This window comes from Equus caballus, chromosome 29 (genome assembly GCF_041296265.1).
Source record: "Equus caballus isolate H_3958 breed thoroughbred chromosome 29, TB-T2T, whole genome shotgun sequence".
Classification (NCBI taxonomy): Eukaryota; Metazoa; Chordata; class Mammalia; order Perissodactyla; family Equidae; genus Equus; species Equus caballus.
Window position 1 is genome coordinate 23,543,382 of NC_091712.1, and position 17,639 is coordinate 23,561,020.

Here is a 17,639-nt window from a genome sequence, read left to right on the forward strand (position 1 = left end):
CTGAATCAGGAAGAAATGGAGAATCTGAATAGACCAATCACAAGTAAGGAAATAGAAACGGTAATCAAAAACCTCCCCAAAAACAAGAGTCCAGGACCAGACGGCTTCTCTGGAGAATTCTACCAAACATTCAAAGAAGACTTAATACCTATTCTCCTCAAACTGTTCCAGAAAATTGAGAAAGATGGAGAACTCCCTAACACATTCTATGAAGCCAACATCACTCTGATCCCCAAACCTGACAAGGACAACACAAAGAAGGAGAACTACAGGCCGATATCACTGATGAACATAGATGCAAAAATCCTCAACAAAATTTTGGCAAACCGATTACAGCAATACATCAAAAAGATTATACACCATGATCAAGTGGGATTTATACCAGGGACACAGGGATGGTTCAACATCCGCAAGTCAATCAACGTGATACACTACATTAACAAAATGAAAACCAAAAACCACATGATCATCTCAATAGATGCAGAGAAAGCATTCGACAAGATCCAACACCCATTTATGATAAAAACCCTCAGTAAAATGGGTATAGAAGGAAAGTACCTTAACATAATAAAGGCCATATATGATAGACCCACAGCCAACATCATACTCAATGGACAAAAGCTGAAAGCCATCCCTCTGAGGACAGGAACAAGACAAGGGTGCCCACTTTCACCACTCCTATTCAACATAGTTCTGGAGGTGCTGGCCAGAGCAATTCGGCAGGAAAAAGAAATAAAAGGAATCCAAATAGGTAACGAAGAAGTAAAACTCTCGTTGTTTGCAGACGACATGATCTTATACATAGAAAACCCCAAAGAATCCACAGAAAAACTATTAGAAATAATCAACAACTACAGCAAAGTAGCAGGGTATAAAATTAACGTGCATAAATCAGTAGCATTTCTATACACTAACAATAAACTAACAGAAAAAGAACTCAAGAACTCTATCCCATTCACAATAGCAACGAAAAGAATAAAATACCTTGGGATAAACTTAACCAAGGAAGTGAAGGATCTATACAATGAAAACTACAAGACTCTCTTGAAAGAAATAGGCGATGACATAAAGAGATGGAAAGACATCCCTTGCACATGGATCGGAAGAATAAACATAGTTAAAATGTCCATACTACCTAAAGCAATATACAGATTCAATGCTATCCCAATCAGAATCCCAAGAACATTCTTCACAGAAATTGAACAAACAATCCTAAAATTCATATGGGGCAACAAAAGACCGCGAATTGCTAAAGCAATCCTGAGCAAGAAAAACAAAGCCGGCGGAATCACAATCCCCGATTTCAAAACATACTACAAAGCTACAGTGATCAAAACAGCATGGTACTGGTACAAAAACAGGTCCACAGATCAATGGAACAGAATTGAAAGCCCAGAGATAAAACCACACATCTATGGACAGCTAATCTTCGACAAAGGAGCAGAGGGCCTACAATGGAGAAAAGAAAGTCTCTTCAACAAATGGTGCTGGGAAAACTGGACAGCCACATGCAAAAGATTGAAAATTGACCATTCTTTTTCTCCACACACCAAAATAAACTCAAAATGGATCAAAGACCTAAAGATTAGGCCTGAGACAATAAGTCTTTTGGAAGAGAATATAGGCAGTACACTCTTTGACATCAGTTTCAAAAGAATCTTTTCGGACACTGTAACTCCTCAGTTGAGGGAAACAATAGAAAGAATAAACAAATGGGACTTCATCAGACTAAAGAGCTTCTTCAAGGCAAGGGAAAACAGGATTGAAACAAAAAAACAGCTCACTAATTGGGAAAAAATATTTACAAGCCACTTATCCGACAAAGGGTTAATCTCCATAATATACAAAGAACTCACACTGCTTAACAACAAAAAAACAAACAACCCGATCAAAAAATGGGCAGAGGACATGAACAGACATTTCTCAAAAGAAGATATGAATATGGCCAATAGACACATGAAAAGATGTTCATCATCGCTAATCATCAGGGAAATGCAAATCAAAACTACACTAAGATATCACCTTACCCCCGTTAGATTGGCAAAAACATCCAAAACCAAGAACGACAAATGTTGGAGGGGTTGTGGAGAAAGAGGAACCCTCATACACTGTTGGTGGGAATGCAAACTGGTACAGCCACTATGGAAAACAGTATGGAGATTTCTCAAAAAGTTAAAAATAGAAATACCCTATGACCCAGCCATCCCATTACTGGGTATCTATCCTAAGAACCTGATATCAGATATCTCAAGAGTCCGTTGCACCCCTATGTTCATTGCAGCATTATTTACAATAGCCAAGACGTGGAACCAGCCTACATGCCCAGAAACTAATAATTGGATAAAGAAGATGTGGTATATATACACAATGGAATACTACTCAGCCATAAAAAAAGACGAAATTGGCCCATTCACAACAATGTGGATGGACCTCGAGGGTATTATGTTAAGCGAATTAAGTCAGTCAGAGAAAGACGAACTCTATATGACTCCACTCATAGGTGGAAATTAGTATATTGAGAAGGAGATCTGATTGGTGGTTACCAGGGAAAAGGGGGGGTGGGGGGAGGGTACGGAGGGGGAAGTGGTGTACCCACAACATGACTAACAAAAATGTACAACTGAAATCTCACAAGGTTGTAATCTATCATAACATTAATAAAAAAAAAAAAAAAAAAAAAAGAATATACTTCTGATTCAGAGAAAGGATTCACTTTCTCATATTTAAAAAAAAAAAAAAAAAAAAAAAAAAAAAAAAAAAAAAAAAAGAATGGTTTTCCTTTCTTCCCACCCATCATAGCACCATGTACAATGTAGGTATTTAATACATATTTTGTTAAATTGAACTCTTTTGCTCTTCAAAAGGCTCCTACATTACTTGAGTCTTCTTATGAAGGCAAATGGAAGCATATGAAAGTACATAACCCTAGAATTGTGCAAAACCAATCCCTGGATCAAAGCATAAAGCATCTGTCCCAAGGAAACTTTCTTCCTCAGGGACATTTTCAGCTGCACTGGCCTCATCCATTTGCCTCTGAGGCCTTGTCACCACCGGGAGCAATATCAATGTCTGGGTGTCAACTGATGGTGGCTGGAGCCAGAGTTCCCCTGGGGCAGACAAGGGTAGGACACTGGTGGGGGAAATCCCTGAATTCAGGAAATTGGGATGTGTGTGCAGAGAGGCGTGAAGTAGACGAAAAGGCCAGCCACCTTTTCAGCGTTGAGTCTATCTCCCGCATTTCTAAGTGTGTCAAGCTGGGGGATGAGAAGGTGGATAAAGATGGTTCAGAGATCAAATAAGGATCAAAAATAGGAACAGCAAAGAGTAGAAAGCGACGCCGACCTACATGGGCAGGATGGCTCCACAGCTCACTGCGAGAAGGATGTGTATCCCCACACTTCTGGGGAGGGCTCTGCAAGTCGCATGTGCTGGGATTAAATACTCCAGTTTAAGGACAGGATCCACGCCAGACATGGAAGGTCTCCATATTTTCCTGCCAAAGTACAATGACGACTTTCCATTGCCTACTGGGGACTGAGTAAAATGCCCTCATGTGGTGCTATGTTGTAATGACGCTGTCTTCCCCAGGACTTAATATTGTCCTCAATCAGCGATCCTCTGCCGAGCAGCAAGAGCATCCCTTGAGAACTTGTTAGGGATGCAGGTTCTCAGGGCCCAAATGCATCTCCTGAATCAGAAACTCAAGAAGTAGAGCCAGAAATCTGCTTTAAGTTCTCTGCTAGAGTTTGAGAACCACCATCCTAAATGATAAGTATCATGAGAAAGAAGGCAGTAGGGTAAATTGATAGAGTCTGGCAGGGTGGGTGCTATCTTACTAGGGGAGAGCTCTCTGATGAGCGCCATTTGAACAGAGGTCTGAATGAAGTGAGGAGGGGGCCATGCAGATATGGGGGGACCAGGACTAGGGGGTTGAAGGCAGGCACAGAGAGCAGCATGGGCATAGTTCCTGAGGTGCGAGATCGCTGGAAAAGCTGGGAGGCCAGCATGGCTGGCGTATGCACAGCTTCATCTGGGTAGTCTTTGATTTATGTATATTTTAAAGTCCTTAGATGGTTACCATGTGTCTTTTGTTATACTGAAAATTCCTTAAATACAAGAACCAGATTTCAAATAACTCACCATGGCATCTTCAACAGCGCCAGAAACTGAATAGATTCCTAATAAACGCATAAATACATGAATAGAGAAAAAAATTGAGAAGTGCGCAAAATTTATGGAGGGAAAAAAAGGAAGGACTTATTTTTATCACGTTTAGCTTTATATTACTGAGAGACACTTAGCCAGAGATGTCTGAAAGCCAATTAACACCTAGGAAAAATTCTAAAAGTGAAAAGTTGGTGGGAGTATAATTTTTAATGACATTACCAAACTTTTGAGAACTCAAACTCAGCATGATGAAAATAAGAGCTTTTCTTGATGGGAGACAGTTAAACCAGTAAGATGTCAAACCACTTTGATTTGCTAAATTTGAGGATGGGGCTTGGGAGATGCCAAGCAGAAAAGTAGGGATGGAAGTTGAATCTGTACCAAGGGTTTTAAAATTTCCCCCTTATAATGCTAAGAACCCAACTTGATGGACTGTGATAAGGTTAAGAGACTAGCATAAAACCAAATTAAAATAAACAGAAAACTTAACGAATCTAATTTTACTATCTTGAAGAAAGAAACACTTTAAGTTTGTGGCAACTGCCATCAGCCTGACTGTCCCCTCAAATGAGAAAGGAAGTAGAGAGCAGGAGAGCCCTGAGCCTCTGTATTAGTTTACTAAGGCTGCCGTAACAAAGTTCCATACACCAGGGGGCTTAAACAATGGAAATTTATTTTCCCCCAGTTCTGGAGACTAGAAGTCTGAGATCAAGGCATCAGTAGGGTTGGTTCCTTCTGAGGCCTCTCTCCTTGGCTTGTCGATGACCATCTTCTCCCTATGTATTCACATGGTCTTCCCTCTGTACCTATCCATGTTCAAATATCCTCTTCTTATAAGGACACGAGCCATACTGGATTAGGGCACACCCTAATGACCTCATTTTAACTTATCTCTTTAAATTAAGGCTCGATCTCCAAATACAGTCACTTTCTGAGGTCCTGGGGGTTAGGATTTCAACTTATGAATTTAGGGGGACACAATTCGGCCAACAACAGCTGCTATGAGAGCGGCTAAGTCTAAGAAGAACTGAGGCACCACCATCATGCTTCAAAAGCAGTTTTTGGATGGAAAGTGAGTCCCCTGGTGGTCCAGACAGACCTTGTCTCCAGACCCCGAGGCTGCTTAGTCATAGCCCCAAATCCCAGAGCTAACTGAGAAATCTGGATGGGAATTGACCTGGACCCTTCACTTACTCCTTCACCTCGGAAGACACACATCTACCCTCTAGCAATGCAGAATGTGAGCCTTCTTGTGTTGTTGTACTCCTCTCAAAACATAAATTGCCAAAAATCCCTGTTTCCAGATAGCAGCAGGTGGCCCTCTGGAGGCCACTCCCAGGATGAGGGCACCAAGAATAGAGCTCTACTTGAGTATAGAACATAAAGCTCGCTTGCACCTTAATATTCTTTTTCAGCATTTCATAGAATATTCTGTAAAAGCCGGTGCAAAAAATGTGTGGGAACTCTTAGAGAATTAGTTGAAGATAAAACATTATATTTTAAAGTCAGCTTTTAAAGAACAAATTAACGTGGCAAGAAACTAAATGTGCTGCGAATCTTGCATTTACCAAAACAAGAGCAAGGCACAGTCAACAGATTTTAGGTAGAATTTTCATGCCAAAGGAAAGCAAAAGAGACTGACGGATAACATAAATCTTTTCCCCCATAAGTAGTTCAGGCAACATTTCTGGACTCCTCTGTTTTTCTAACCAAACCGTAGCAGACTATATCCAAGTATGTCACCTGAATCCAGATACTTCCAATTTCATTCTTGGAGAGAGTGTACAATAATAGCTGCTATTATTAGAACATATTAAAAATTTGGAATTTTCTCACCACAGGGAGATTTCTTCTCTCTCTTTTGCCACTGAAGTTTTCAACAATGACCTGCTCCTCAGATTTTCCTCTCTATCTGAAGTTACCCACCCTGATGAGACAATTAATAGCCAAGGGCCAATCATTTGAGGGCCAGGTCAATCACCAAGACTATATCAACTCCTTCCGTGCATCAGATTAGAGCATCAGAAACCTAGAGAATCCAAAAACATGCCTTCTAACAACAAGGCTTCACACCACATCCTTGGATTTTGACGTTTTATATGAAAAACCTTTTCATAAAACGACTGATAAATATAACTGTCTATTATACTATATGCTGTCAACAACATTGAGATATAGGAGTTCTTGCATTATAGTGCTTTAAAGTCTTTTTTTTCTAATAAGCTGGCATAAACCTCTTCTTAAATAATGAAACCCATTTGACTCATTATATTTCTCTTTTTATCTTCCTTTTTTGTCTTGGCTGCAATTACAGCAATTCTTCTTATTTTAATATTTTGGGCATGCATATTGTGCCCCACTGCTACTTGTATTAATTCTTGTTTTAAAGGTTCTTGTATAATTTTATTAATTTTAAATAAGTCAAATTAAATCTATATCAGATGTAGAGCGGTATACATAACAGATAAAACTTGCCTTACTTTCTTCTATGTTGTCTTATGAAACTTGATGAAGAGTTCTTTTTTGAATAAGAGTATTTTTTACATCAGGAAAAACACCCCATCAACGTTATCCGGGTGTCTGGGGTAGGGTGGGGTATCACGATTGTCACAGAGAGAGAAAGAAGTATTTCACTCTGGCTGGCTGGCAGATTGATTCTCCGAAATGGTTTTGGAAATTGAAGTCAGCTTTCCAGTTACTTAACCCCATAGCTCCACCTGCAGTATTGAAAGGTTTTACTTGAACTTTATGAAAAGATGACCTGTAATCCAGGTTTAGCAATGCCCTGGCCATAAAGGAAGAAGGAGAAACTGCAGAACCCAAGTCTTCTCCAAGACTCCATTGCCCACCACCAAGAGACCCTGTAAAATAATGGTCGTGCTGGGGGGGCTCTGACCCTTAGAATCAGTCAAATCTCTATTCACCTCATTGATGCTTTTCCTACCTGCGTCCTGTCTGCAAAGTAATCGTAGAGATACTGGTAAACGGCACAGAACTCCTTGGGTACCACATTAACTAAACAATTTCTTCAAAGTCTCAGAAATCTGTTCTAGAGTTTCAACCCAGGAATTTTAACAGTGAGAAATTTCGAAAGACCTCTAACTTTATTTTTCAAAGTAAGCACAAACAAATCATGAGTCCACACGATCTTTTACAAGAACATTCTTTCTTACGGGTGAATTGAGAGCCAAGTGGGTAAGCTTGAATAAATCCTCCCTTCTTTCAGAAAACCTCATGTATGAACATCCAAGCTTACAAAGGAAAATTAGGGGTGATTACTTGTATCACAAGAACTGTTTCACTGTACCAAAGAATTTCTTGAAAATCTTCCTTTCAGTGGTTAATTCCCAGCCCTGAATCCATTTTTCTTTTCTTGGTTTAAAGATTGATTCAGTTTACAAAAACTACGTTTCACGACATTCATTACGTCAAGTGCAAGAAAGCAAAGAGGCCATCTGTCCGACTCACCCAATTTTGCCAAATTCAAATACTTGAGGACTCCTGTTGTACAGAGGAAATTTCTTCATAACTTCTTTCTTTCTTCCCCCATACCTCTGGTCTACCTAATGTTTCTACTGTGTGCGAGCAATTTAGCATAGCTCATTTTTTAAATGACATCTTATACGAAACCACAATATTTATAGCAGAGAAAATTCCACAGAACTCTAGAGTTCTGAGAACAGTTAGAAAACCACACCTCCAGTTCATTCTCCAGTTCACCCTCAAGTCTCTAGAAGTCATCAGTCTGTACCTACAAGGACTCCTCATATTTTCTGAACAGGCGGCACTTTAATTTCTACAAATACAGTAAATTAGACCCCTTGTATCAGTCAGAGTTCAGTTGCAGAGAACTGAACTGACTTCAGCTAGTTCAGGCCAAAATGGATGTATTAAATGGCTTTCAGAATCATTGGGCTGAATTTTCACTGTAGAATTGGGATACTACCGCACCCATTTGACCAGGAGGAATCTTACTGCCACTCTGGCCAGCTGTGACTCCAGACCCAGGCTGCCTGGAGCAGGAAGCTGCTGGTAGGTACTCTCGCAGAGCCAGGGCACACCCGTGCCCTCAGAACTAGAAAGATGGATGCCTTAGACCCCGACTCTCGATGCTATCAAGGCAGAGACGATGCCCTGAGACCTTGGCAAATGATGCTAAAGAAAACCCAGGAGCCTCCACAAATGCTTTGGTTCCTACCTTGTGGAACCCAGCACATTTGATATTCCAGAATGAGTCTGCTTTCCAGTCTCTGAAGTAAGTGTAGGCACCCTAGGAGGAGGTTGGAGTGGACAATGCCTGTCAGCTGCCATATGCACCCACTCCATCCACTTGGTGCCTGTGCTAGAGAAAATACTCTGACCTTTTCTTTGACAGCCCTAAAAAGGTCAGGAATGTGCCCCAACCTATTGATCTACTACGAGACTCTCTCCTGTAAATTTTTACATTACGTTTTAATGGCTACTAGTACTTAGGAAAACAGATTTCATAAATGTTTCACTTATTCTATAGAGCAATACTGCTTTTCATTTTTCTGAAATGTATTTCTTTCTTAACTATTCAATGGTGTTACTTAACCCCATATCTCCAGCTGCAGCACTGAAAGGTTTTACTCCACAATCAGACAATCTAATATGAGTCTTCCAGTCTTTGCCTCTAAACCTTCTTGGCTTTCCACTCGGTGGATGGAGGTTTCTTCAATCCTTTGCCCTAACCTTCTACCCACTCTTATGCGTAGGGAAGATTCTGGAAACCATGAACCTTCTTTCCTTAAATCCCTGTTACAGAACGATCACCATCATTGTTACCACCTTGGAATAAAAGAACAGCCACATAGATACTTATCAATTCACATGCATTGGGAAGTTCTCCCTCAATTAGCCTAAAATCCTCTTGAGCCATTTAAAATCATTCTTGCTTATTGAGTGGGAACACTTAAGAGGAAATTTGTTACGGAAATGGCAGCACCTCTGGCAGCTGGGCTGGTAAGGGAGGTCTCCCTTCTAAAGCCAACCATTCAGAACACGGTCAACAAAGGCATCTGGCTGCCTCCAGAAGGAAGCTGCTGCCCCTGGTCTTGTTTTCACATAAGTTTTATTTTTAAATTCCTGAGGGCACACGGAAGGGTGGGAACAGCTTGTGGCTACCCTCTCCCCAAGGCTGGCCGCGCAGCAGCAAGACACCAGCCCCTGGCCACATTCGCATTCCAGACAAGCATTTATAAGACAGCGATGATGAAAAGCAAAAGACTCCATCATGAAGACCCAGACCTAACATCAGTGGGACAATTTTTTTTTCAAGATTTTTATTCTTCCTTTTTCTTCCCAAATACCCCAGGGTACATAGTTGTATATTTTTAGTTGTGGGTCCTTCTAGTTGTAGCACGTGGGATGTGGCCTCAGTGTGGCCTGATGAGAGGTGCCACGTCCTGGCCCAGGATTTGAACCAGCGAAACCCTGGGCCGCGGAAGTGGAGCGTGAGAACTTAACAACTCGGCCACCGGGCTGGCCCTAGTGGGGCAATTTTTCACAGAAATTATTTCTAAAGCCAAACTCTGCTGCAAAGCGGCTTTTACTTTATTTTGTAGATTTCCTTTCTCCCAATGGCCTCCATTTGCACTGAGACGGAGAAGGAGCAACGGCATAAATTCCGCTGAGAAGAATTTCGTGCGGGCTCCGGGAGGGTGGAGCCGGCAGGGAGCCCATCGCTCTGCAGAAGTGAAGATTCAGAGGTGGGCAATCCTTGGGACCTGGTCATGTTATAAATCAGAGCCGCCCAGCAAACTCCTTTCTTTACCTTTCTGCTTTGTAAACCTCCAAGAAGGGCTAGTTGGCCCCCAACATCACAAAGGACTGCTGTGCTCTGCGGTCACTTGGTCCTGCCTGCAGTCTCAGAATGCCTCTCCCAAATAAGAAGCTTACATCCCGCACGCAGGACAGCATCTAAGGGAGAATATTACACAGGCACCAGCGATGGCTAGCTTCTCTGTGCTAAAAGATGGCTTCCTGCCCTCCCTTCTCTGTCCTCCGTGTCTTCTAACAGCCTCTGCGAAATGCACCATGCCCAGCCTCCCTGCGCTCCTCCCATCCCCCAAATACGCAAAACTAATAGAAAGGAGGAATTAGTCAAGTGGAAAAGTGATTAAGCAGGCAGGTTTATCTCCAAGCACAGCCTGCCTGAAGCGAGGGGAAGTTTCATCCCCTCCAGGGAGCAGGAGAGGATTGAGGATTCTGTCCAGCGGGCGCTCCGCCCTCAGGGCGCCCCGGTCTCCCCCTCAGCCCTGCCGAACTGGGAGAGGCCTGAGGGACAGAGTGCGCATGTGCAGAAGAGTAGCTGGGGCTCTGACCTTTCCCACTCCGGCCTCATTCCGGGCTCTGTGGCTGGAGGCCACACCGATGGTATGTGACATTCCCGGGGTGACACGCAGGGCAGCCACTGGGGTCAGGGGAGTGAGGCATTCTCCTCGGGTGTAAAATTTAAGGGCCCCCCCCCAAAACTCAGTAATCAAGATTAAATAATATTTCAATATAATATTTTTTAAAATGCAAAATCCACGATGAACAAACTAGCAAAATTTTAAATAAAGACAGGATCAACAAGGTTTCAGAGGAGATCTTAAAATTCTGAGGATTAAGATAAAATGACAACGTACAGATCCTAAAAGAAAACCGGAGCTTCCAGATGGCACCAATAGTGGATTTGCAGGAGGTCACAGCTCAGGCTCCAACCTGGCAGCCTCTGAGCCCTGGAGTCAGAGCTCCGCTTCTCTGCCTGCCACCAAGGGCTGCTCCTGACCCAGGTTCTCTGGGGACACTGCTCTTCCCAGGAGCCCGGGTCTGCGTGTGAAATAAAGACAGGCATACGGGGATTTTCCCGAACACTGAGCAAGGCTCTGGCAGGGACATTGTGTTTAGATTCCCCCTGACTCGCACTTTCCTGTTTATTTCCCATCGCAGCTTAACTGCATCACGCCCCAAGGCCTGGTGCGACCGGGCAGACATTCCCAAATCGGCCACAAGGAGGCGGTCAAGGGCAGCGCCCAGTGCCAGCCTGATTTTCTGGAACCAGGGCTCCCCGCGCTTGGGCAAACTTCTGGTTTCTCTCCTTTCCTCTCCCAGTGTTCCTTTGTTTCCATCCAGGAGTTGTGAAAATCACAGACCGAAAAGCCCCTCATGGAGCTGGAAGAAGAAGCACCTCGGATGCATTTTTTAATCTGCTGTGACTCAGCACTCGCCAGAACTTCACAGCAAGGTGTGCTCAGAGTGAAACCGAGCGTTTTGCAGAAGTGCAGCCACCGCCTGAGAGAACACTAGCCACCCTCAGCAATTCCTAGGGCAAGAATGCCACCGGATGCTGCCGCCTCTGTGCCCAGAGCTCGCTTCCTGAACGCTGCCAGTATCTCGGTGCACTGCCAACCGCGCTTGGCTGCAGGGGAAATTCCTGCCTGCAAGACAAAGGGTCCATTCTCCAGCAGGCTCAATAGTCTCCAGGTAGGGGGGAAGGCGCAGAGGCGTTTATTCTTATCTTCATTTTCTTTCTCAAAGCACAGGCTATCTTTACGGAGACCTGAACCTCACTCATTTCCTGCAGAGCACAAAGGAGAAATTCCACTCCTTGGCTGGCTCCTGCACTCATGCCTCAAGCCAGAATGGGGCTAAGAGAGCACAGGACTCGGTAATCCAGATGGAAAGCCCCAGCCTGCTGTGGATAGTGGGGAAGCTGTCATCTTGACACTGCTCCCTATACACTGGCCCAGTATGCTCCGTGGGTGTACACGTCCCCACGCGTCCCTGTGCCTTCATTTGAAAACAGGGCCAATAGGAACTGGAGGCCTAGATTCCCACTTCTGCCATTTAATTAACTATTGACCTTAAAAAAAAGGAAAAAAAGCTTATTTTTCTGTGTTTTTTTCTTTTATTGGTAAAATGAGGGACCCTGGAGGACTAAGCTAAGACGAAGTATACCACATTTCATGTTAAAAATTAATATTGATCATGAAAATGATAATAGGGTTTTTTTAAGGACAGCTAGGTCAATGTCTGAACCCAGTCTGCTCTGAGGAAACAAAATCAGGATTCCACCCCACATCTTTCTTCTCTTTTCTTCTTCAAGCAAGCACCTGCTACATTTTAGGAGGCAGAACTGAGCCATCTTCTGCAGGGGCCAGACCCTGAAGCCTTTTGTGGGTTGACCCTGTTCCTGTCCTCTCCTGCCCCTAACCTGAATTGTCTGCAAACACAGGTACCGAGTTGGAACCTTGAGATGGCAGGTTAAGGGTATGAAGCACCAGCCCAGTGGGCAGAGAGGTCAAAACCCTCATGACCTGTACATTTTATTAAAGGGCCAGAAAAAGAAAAAGCAGAGCAGGGTAGAAAGTGAATATCCCATATGAGAAAGCAAATGGTAACTGGTAAGGCAGAAAGAATCCTCCTGCTTTTCTTAAAAGCTCGTTAGAAGGAAAATCTATGTTAACAGGGGCCAAGCCCCTCCATCCTTTTGTGTGGTGGGGAGAACAGCCCCGTGTTTGTGGCTTTCATTGCCTGTCATGGGGGTGTTGGCCACGTTGCACCTGTTTTTTTCTGGAGCCATTCATATCCTTCCCCGAGACTGTCAGACATGGGGCTGGTGCGAACCCACATCATAGGGCTCAAACCCCAACTGCTCAGGCTTCTGGGACTTCGGAGGAGGTTCCTGAGAAACGAGGCTCATTCTTGCGGTCTGTCCCTCATTATTCCCTATATCAGGAACATAGGCAAGCACTACTAGCCTTTTGCTGGAGCGGCTCACCCCTGCCAGTTCTGAACGTGCCCAGCCCCTAAGACAGCTTGGACCAGCTGCATCCTCACTGCTTGATGTTACATCAATGAAGTTTCCGAGTACTTGCATTAATTACAAATCAAGATCGAATTAACAGAACAACTATAAAAACACACACGAGGTAATAAAGGGGCATCGGAAACTACCTTCTGAAGCTTACCTAGAGATCTTTCTTTCGTCTGGTTGGTCGACCTCACCACCGGAAGGCTGGCTCGAGTCCGGCTGCCTCTGGAAAAAGGACTTGGAGCGTCTCCCTCAGACATGGCTTCCAAGGAATCAACAGACGCCTCTGATAAATGCTCGACCGTGTCGCCCAAATTGGGAGGTTGGGGACTGTGAGACAGTTTGGGGCTTCTTGTCTGCAAAAAGCATTTGAAAGAAAGTGGGAAAACAGACTATTATTAATGATGCTAAAAATATTTTCAATGCCATCAAGGTGTGCCAATCTGGAAAAACAATATGGCAGGGAAGGAAGTCCATCAGAAGGACTGGATGTAGAGAACTAAAGACCCAGTGGGTCACAGGATCGGTTGTGAAAGTTATTGAAAAAGATATGTTGTCCCTGAGCATTCCACTGAGATTTTTATCACTGGACATCTACTGTACAAATGCGATTTCACGCGAGGAGTTGAGGACAAGCCACATTATAAGAAAGAAGGATGGCAAATCAATTCCTTGAGCTAGACAAATTCTAACAGCAGTTATGGCAACAGATGGAACTGCGCGCATTTATATATCCCTAAGTGGACACTGCACTCACGCCAGAGTACACTAAACACATCCAGTTCTTTAAAGGCTTTATCAAGACTGTCTCCAAATTCAGTAAACTAAAATTGTGAGGGAGATATTTATATCACAGTTGAATTTTTTCTTTTGAGGCAGAAATCCCATGGGTCAGATTATGTCTGGTTTGGTCATTACTTCCTTTGCCAATCAGCAGCAAGTATCGATAACAACTTACCCACACAAGCACACCACCTCATTGGGTTTCTCTCTTAGTTATCTATACTGTAATAGCAGGGGATTGGATATGTAAATGCTCATCATCTATTAGTCAATACCATTCCATGAACATAGACTACTGGTTGAGCATTGTGGGAGATTTGGAAAAATAGACAACATGTTGCTGATGTCAAAGAGTTGCAGAACTAATTGGTGAAATTAGTGAAGGACAGCAAGTAATACAAGATCGTGTATAATTATGAACCGTGTGGTACATCCATTCATCCTTTCAACAGACACCTATTGAGCATCTACTATGTTCTAGGACCTAAGCTAGGTCCTGGGGATAGAACGATGCACAAAACAGACGTGATCCTGCCCTCCTGGTGCTTACAGTCTAGTCAGGGGACAGACACTGAAGACCGATTAAAAGTGCAATGAGCGTGTGTAGCCCAGATTGGCGAGGGGGTGTACACGGGTGGACAGTTGGAAAAGCACGTAATCTGGGATCTTCAGGAAGAGGGTAGCTGGGAGGAGGGAGCGACCAGAGGGTAGGGATGAAGAGAGAGAAAGGCATTCCAGGTGGAGGGGACAGCATGTGCAAAGTCCCTGAAGTCGAAGGAAGTGACTAACACTGGAGGCTGCGTGGGGCTGGAGTCAGGCAAAGACCAGCTCACACACAGCCTGGGAGTCAGGGTGAGAATTCTCAATTTGGCTCTAAGGCACCAGAAGGCCATGGAAGTATTTTAGGCAGGGAAAGGAGGGAGGGGGCAGGATCAGAAGCATTTTTTAGAAGATCACTTGAGCTATCGTATGAAGATAGATTATACTGTGGAAGGTCAGAGAAAGGGAGTCAGCGAAACTGGGGGGATTAGGCTGAATGAATGCATTATCTCAGCTTTCCCCTCTCCCTCTGTCTGCCCCCGGCCTTGCATGACGTGATTCCAGGCACCTTCCAGAAGGCACACTGAGCTGAATTAATCAGGCAGGTGAATTTTCTCTAAGATGCCAAAGGTGCCGACGGGCAGGTCGTGGGATAAACTCAGTCCCTGGGAGCCACTTTTTTGGTTTGTTTACATTCCTTAATTTCCTTTAAGTCTTCCTAAGGATGCCAGAGCATCTTGAAGCACCAGGCACTGAACTCTCAAAGCAGGAGCAGCTTCCTGGGCGTCCAGCCCGTGCAGCCCCACCCTTAAAAGGATTCCGTGCTCAGTTTCATGCTCGGCTACGGCTGCCTTGAAATTCTTAACCATTTTTGGAACAAGGTCCACTGGAAATGATGTAGCCAGCCCCGCCTCCGCTTCGGCTACAGAGCTCTTTCAGACATGATGCCCCAGCTGTGCCTGAGCCTCTAGGGGGAGCCTTTGAGGGTGGGATGACTAGCTTCTTTCCTCTCTTTCTTGCTAGAAGTACAAGGACATCCCTCTTGACAGCAGTACTATTGCATTATCCAGACACTGCACCTTGCTCTGCCTCTCAGGACCTTTCCATAGGGGGTAAGAGGAATAAAGTCAGCACATAGTCCCCTGTACCCCCTTAAGTGCCAGATGTGGCATTGGGGAGGTGTCTAATCTGGGTGTTCCACAGGAATCTCTCAGCTCAGATTACATGCCAATATCAAGGCCAGAAAGGACACCCATTAACAGTTAAATTCTCTCTTCGGGTTACTTTTGCTGTGCAAGCTCTCCAAGTGGTTTATCCCTAGATTTATTTTTCATAAAGTCTGCTTCTGTTACAGAGATTGGCACCCTTTAAGAATATTATTTCACTAGAAAAATCAACCCTAAATCGCTTCCCAGCTCACCAAGATTTACATAAATTCATACAGTCTTCAAGGAAGTAGCAATCTGGTTACTCTGTTCAGCAGAATATCAAGCTAAGATGTCCTCATCCTTGACTTAAAAAAAGGACGCATTTAGTTTAGCAAAACAGCCGAGAAATAATATGACTCAAAGTAACATGGCTACATTTAAAACCTCTGCTGTTTGGTCATCTTTGCAACCTACAGCAGACATGACCCATTTGATGAGTTGTCATTTTCCATTGCAAAAGGCAGTAATCCTTGAAGAAAATCAAAATCAAATTTCTATTTCTTGTTCAGGGTCACCGTGGTGGTAGTATATATAAAAATAAAGATGTAAGGGCTAAATCTTGTTTTTAAACTTCCTATAACAGCTACTCAGTTCTAAATATAAGCTCCTCTTGTTTTTATGTCACTCGCTTTCTCACTGCAAACCATCATTTCATATTAACAATCTCCTCACAAGGTACCCTCCCCTCAGATGCCAGCTTGCTGCTGAGACATCATTTAGTGCAGAGAAAAGACAATGGAAATTGCTGATACTAATATCAGATACCCTGTGATTTGATCTATGGAAAAAAAAAGTCAAAAAGCCTTTGGAACAGAGACTCAGTACTCAGCAGTGCTAGGCTCTGGGGATTAGAAGTGCTGAAGGTGGTTCTTGAACTCATAATGCATTTAAGGTGCATTTTGGGGTCAAGGATAATATACATGTAACCGTTGGATAAGAAGAGCTAAGAGGTGTGTCAGGGTGACAGCGCAGGGCAGAAGGGTTTGGGGGAATAGCTGCTGACATTGAAGGGTGGGTCGGGGGGGAGCTAAGGGAGGGATGAGGAAGAGCAATGGGATGATGCCCTGAGCTGAGTCACTCACCCATGTTCTCTGGTCTTCGTGCACTCAGGGACAAGGAGGAGAAGGTGGGACAAATGCCGGCCTCGAAAGGAGTCTCTCCCCTGACCCCTGCACACAATCTGAGGCATGGGAGCCTGAAGTCTTTCTCTGCTCTCTCAACTGAGCTAACGTCATCCAAAAGCAGCTGAGTACCAAGTTATCTCTTTTTACAGGCAACCTCGTGATGGGATCATGCCTCCTGTAAGCTTCTCCAGTAATACTGAATACGTGGAGAAGTTCTACTTTTATTATTCGACTTGACACTTAGCCATCTTTGAAAGAGTTCCTGGCCCCTAAACAATGTCCCGCTTCTCTGAGCAATTCCTCTCTGCGCACATGGATAAGCCCCCAAAGCCCCATGTCCCATATCAAGGGTGAGTGTACATCACAGCTTCCCTGGGATGGTCCTGCTTTGCACCTGCAGTCCTGGTGAAATTAGCAAGACTAACCCCTTTTCACTCTCAAGTGTATACTGGTTTGAGCAACAAAGTGTATGATAACCCACTCCCAGCCCAGTCTCAGTTGATTGGACCAATCAGTAGCCACCTGATCTTGGCTGAACCAATCATATTCTTACCCCTGGAAATGCAGACCTGGGATGGAGGAGCTATGAATCAGTGTCTTTTGAGAACTTGAACTGGGAGGTTGTATGAAGCTGTGGCTGAAATGGTCAGGGAACGTGAAACAGATAGAGAAGAGTACAGAGAAAGGATGAAGCAGATCTGCATAGGAAAACGGAGACGAGAGATCCCCAAGGCCACAATGGGAGAACCCGAAAGATAAAGAAAAGAGCTACCTGTGCCCCTGGGCGTCCCAGTTCCTGATTCCAGTACACTGTGAGGCCCTTCTGATTAATTCCTTCCAATCAATTCCATTTTTGTTCTTAAACTAGTTTTGACTCTGCGCCTTGCAAGTAAACCATCACTGACAAAGAGCAACTGTAACAGCAACCCTGCCTAGGCTGCTATGGGCTCTCAGGTTCATGATGTTAGCAATACCCATGGAGAAAGCGAAACTCTCCAG

General features: G+C 44.0%; 1 protein-coding gene across 35 annotated transcripts in view; it reads right to left on the reverse strand.

Moving 5' to 3' along the window:
* Positions 1–17,639, reverse strand: part of KIAA1217 — a 711,513-nt gene that overhangs the window by 139,198 nt on the left and 554,676 nt on the right. For all 35 annotated transcript variants that reach the window (XM_070254925.1, XM_070254899.1, XM_070254896.1 and 32 more), the window contains one exon: positions 13,143–13,341. In XM_070254925.1, the coding sequence (XP_070111026.1) occupies positions 13,143–13,341 (199 nt within the window). The remainder of the gene's footprint in view (positions 1–13,142; positions 13,342–17,639) is intronic.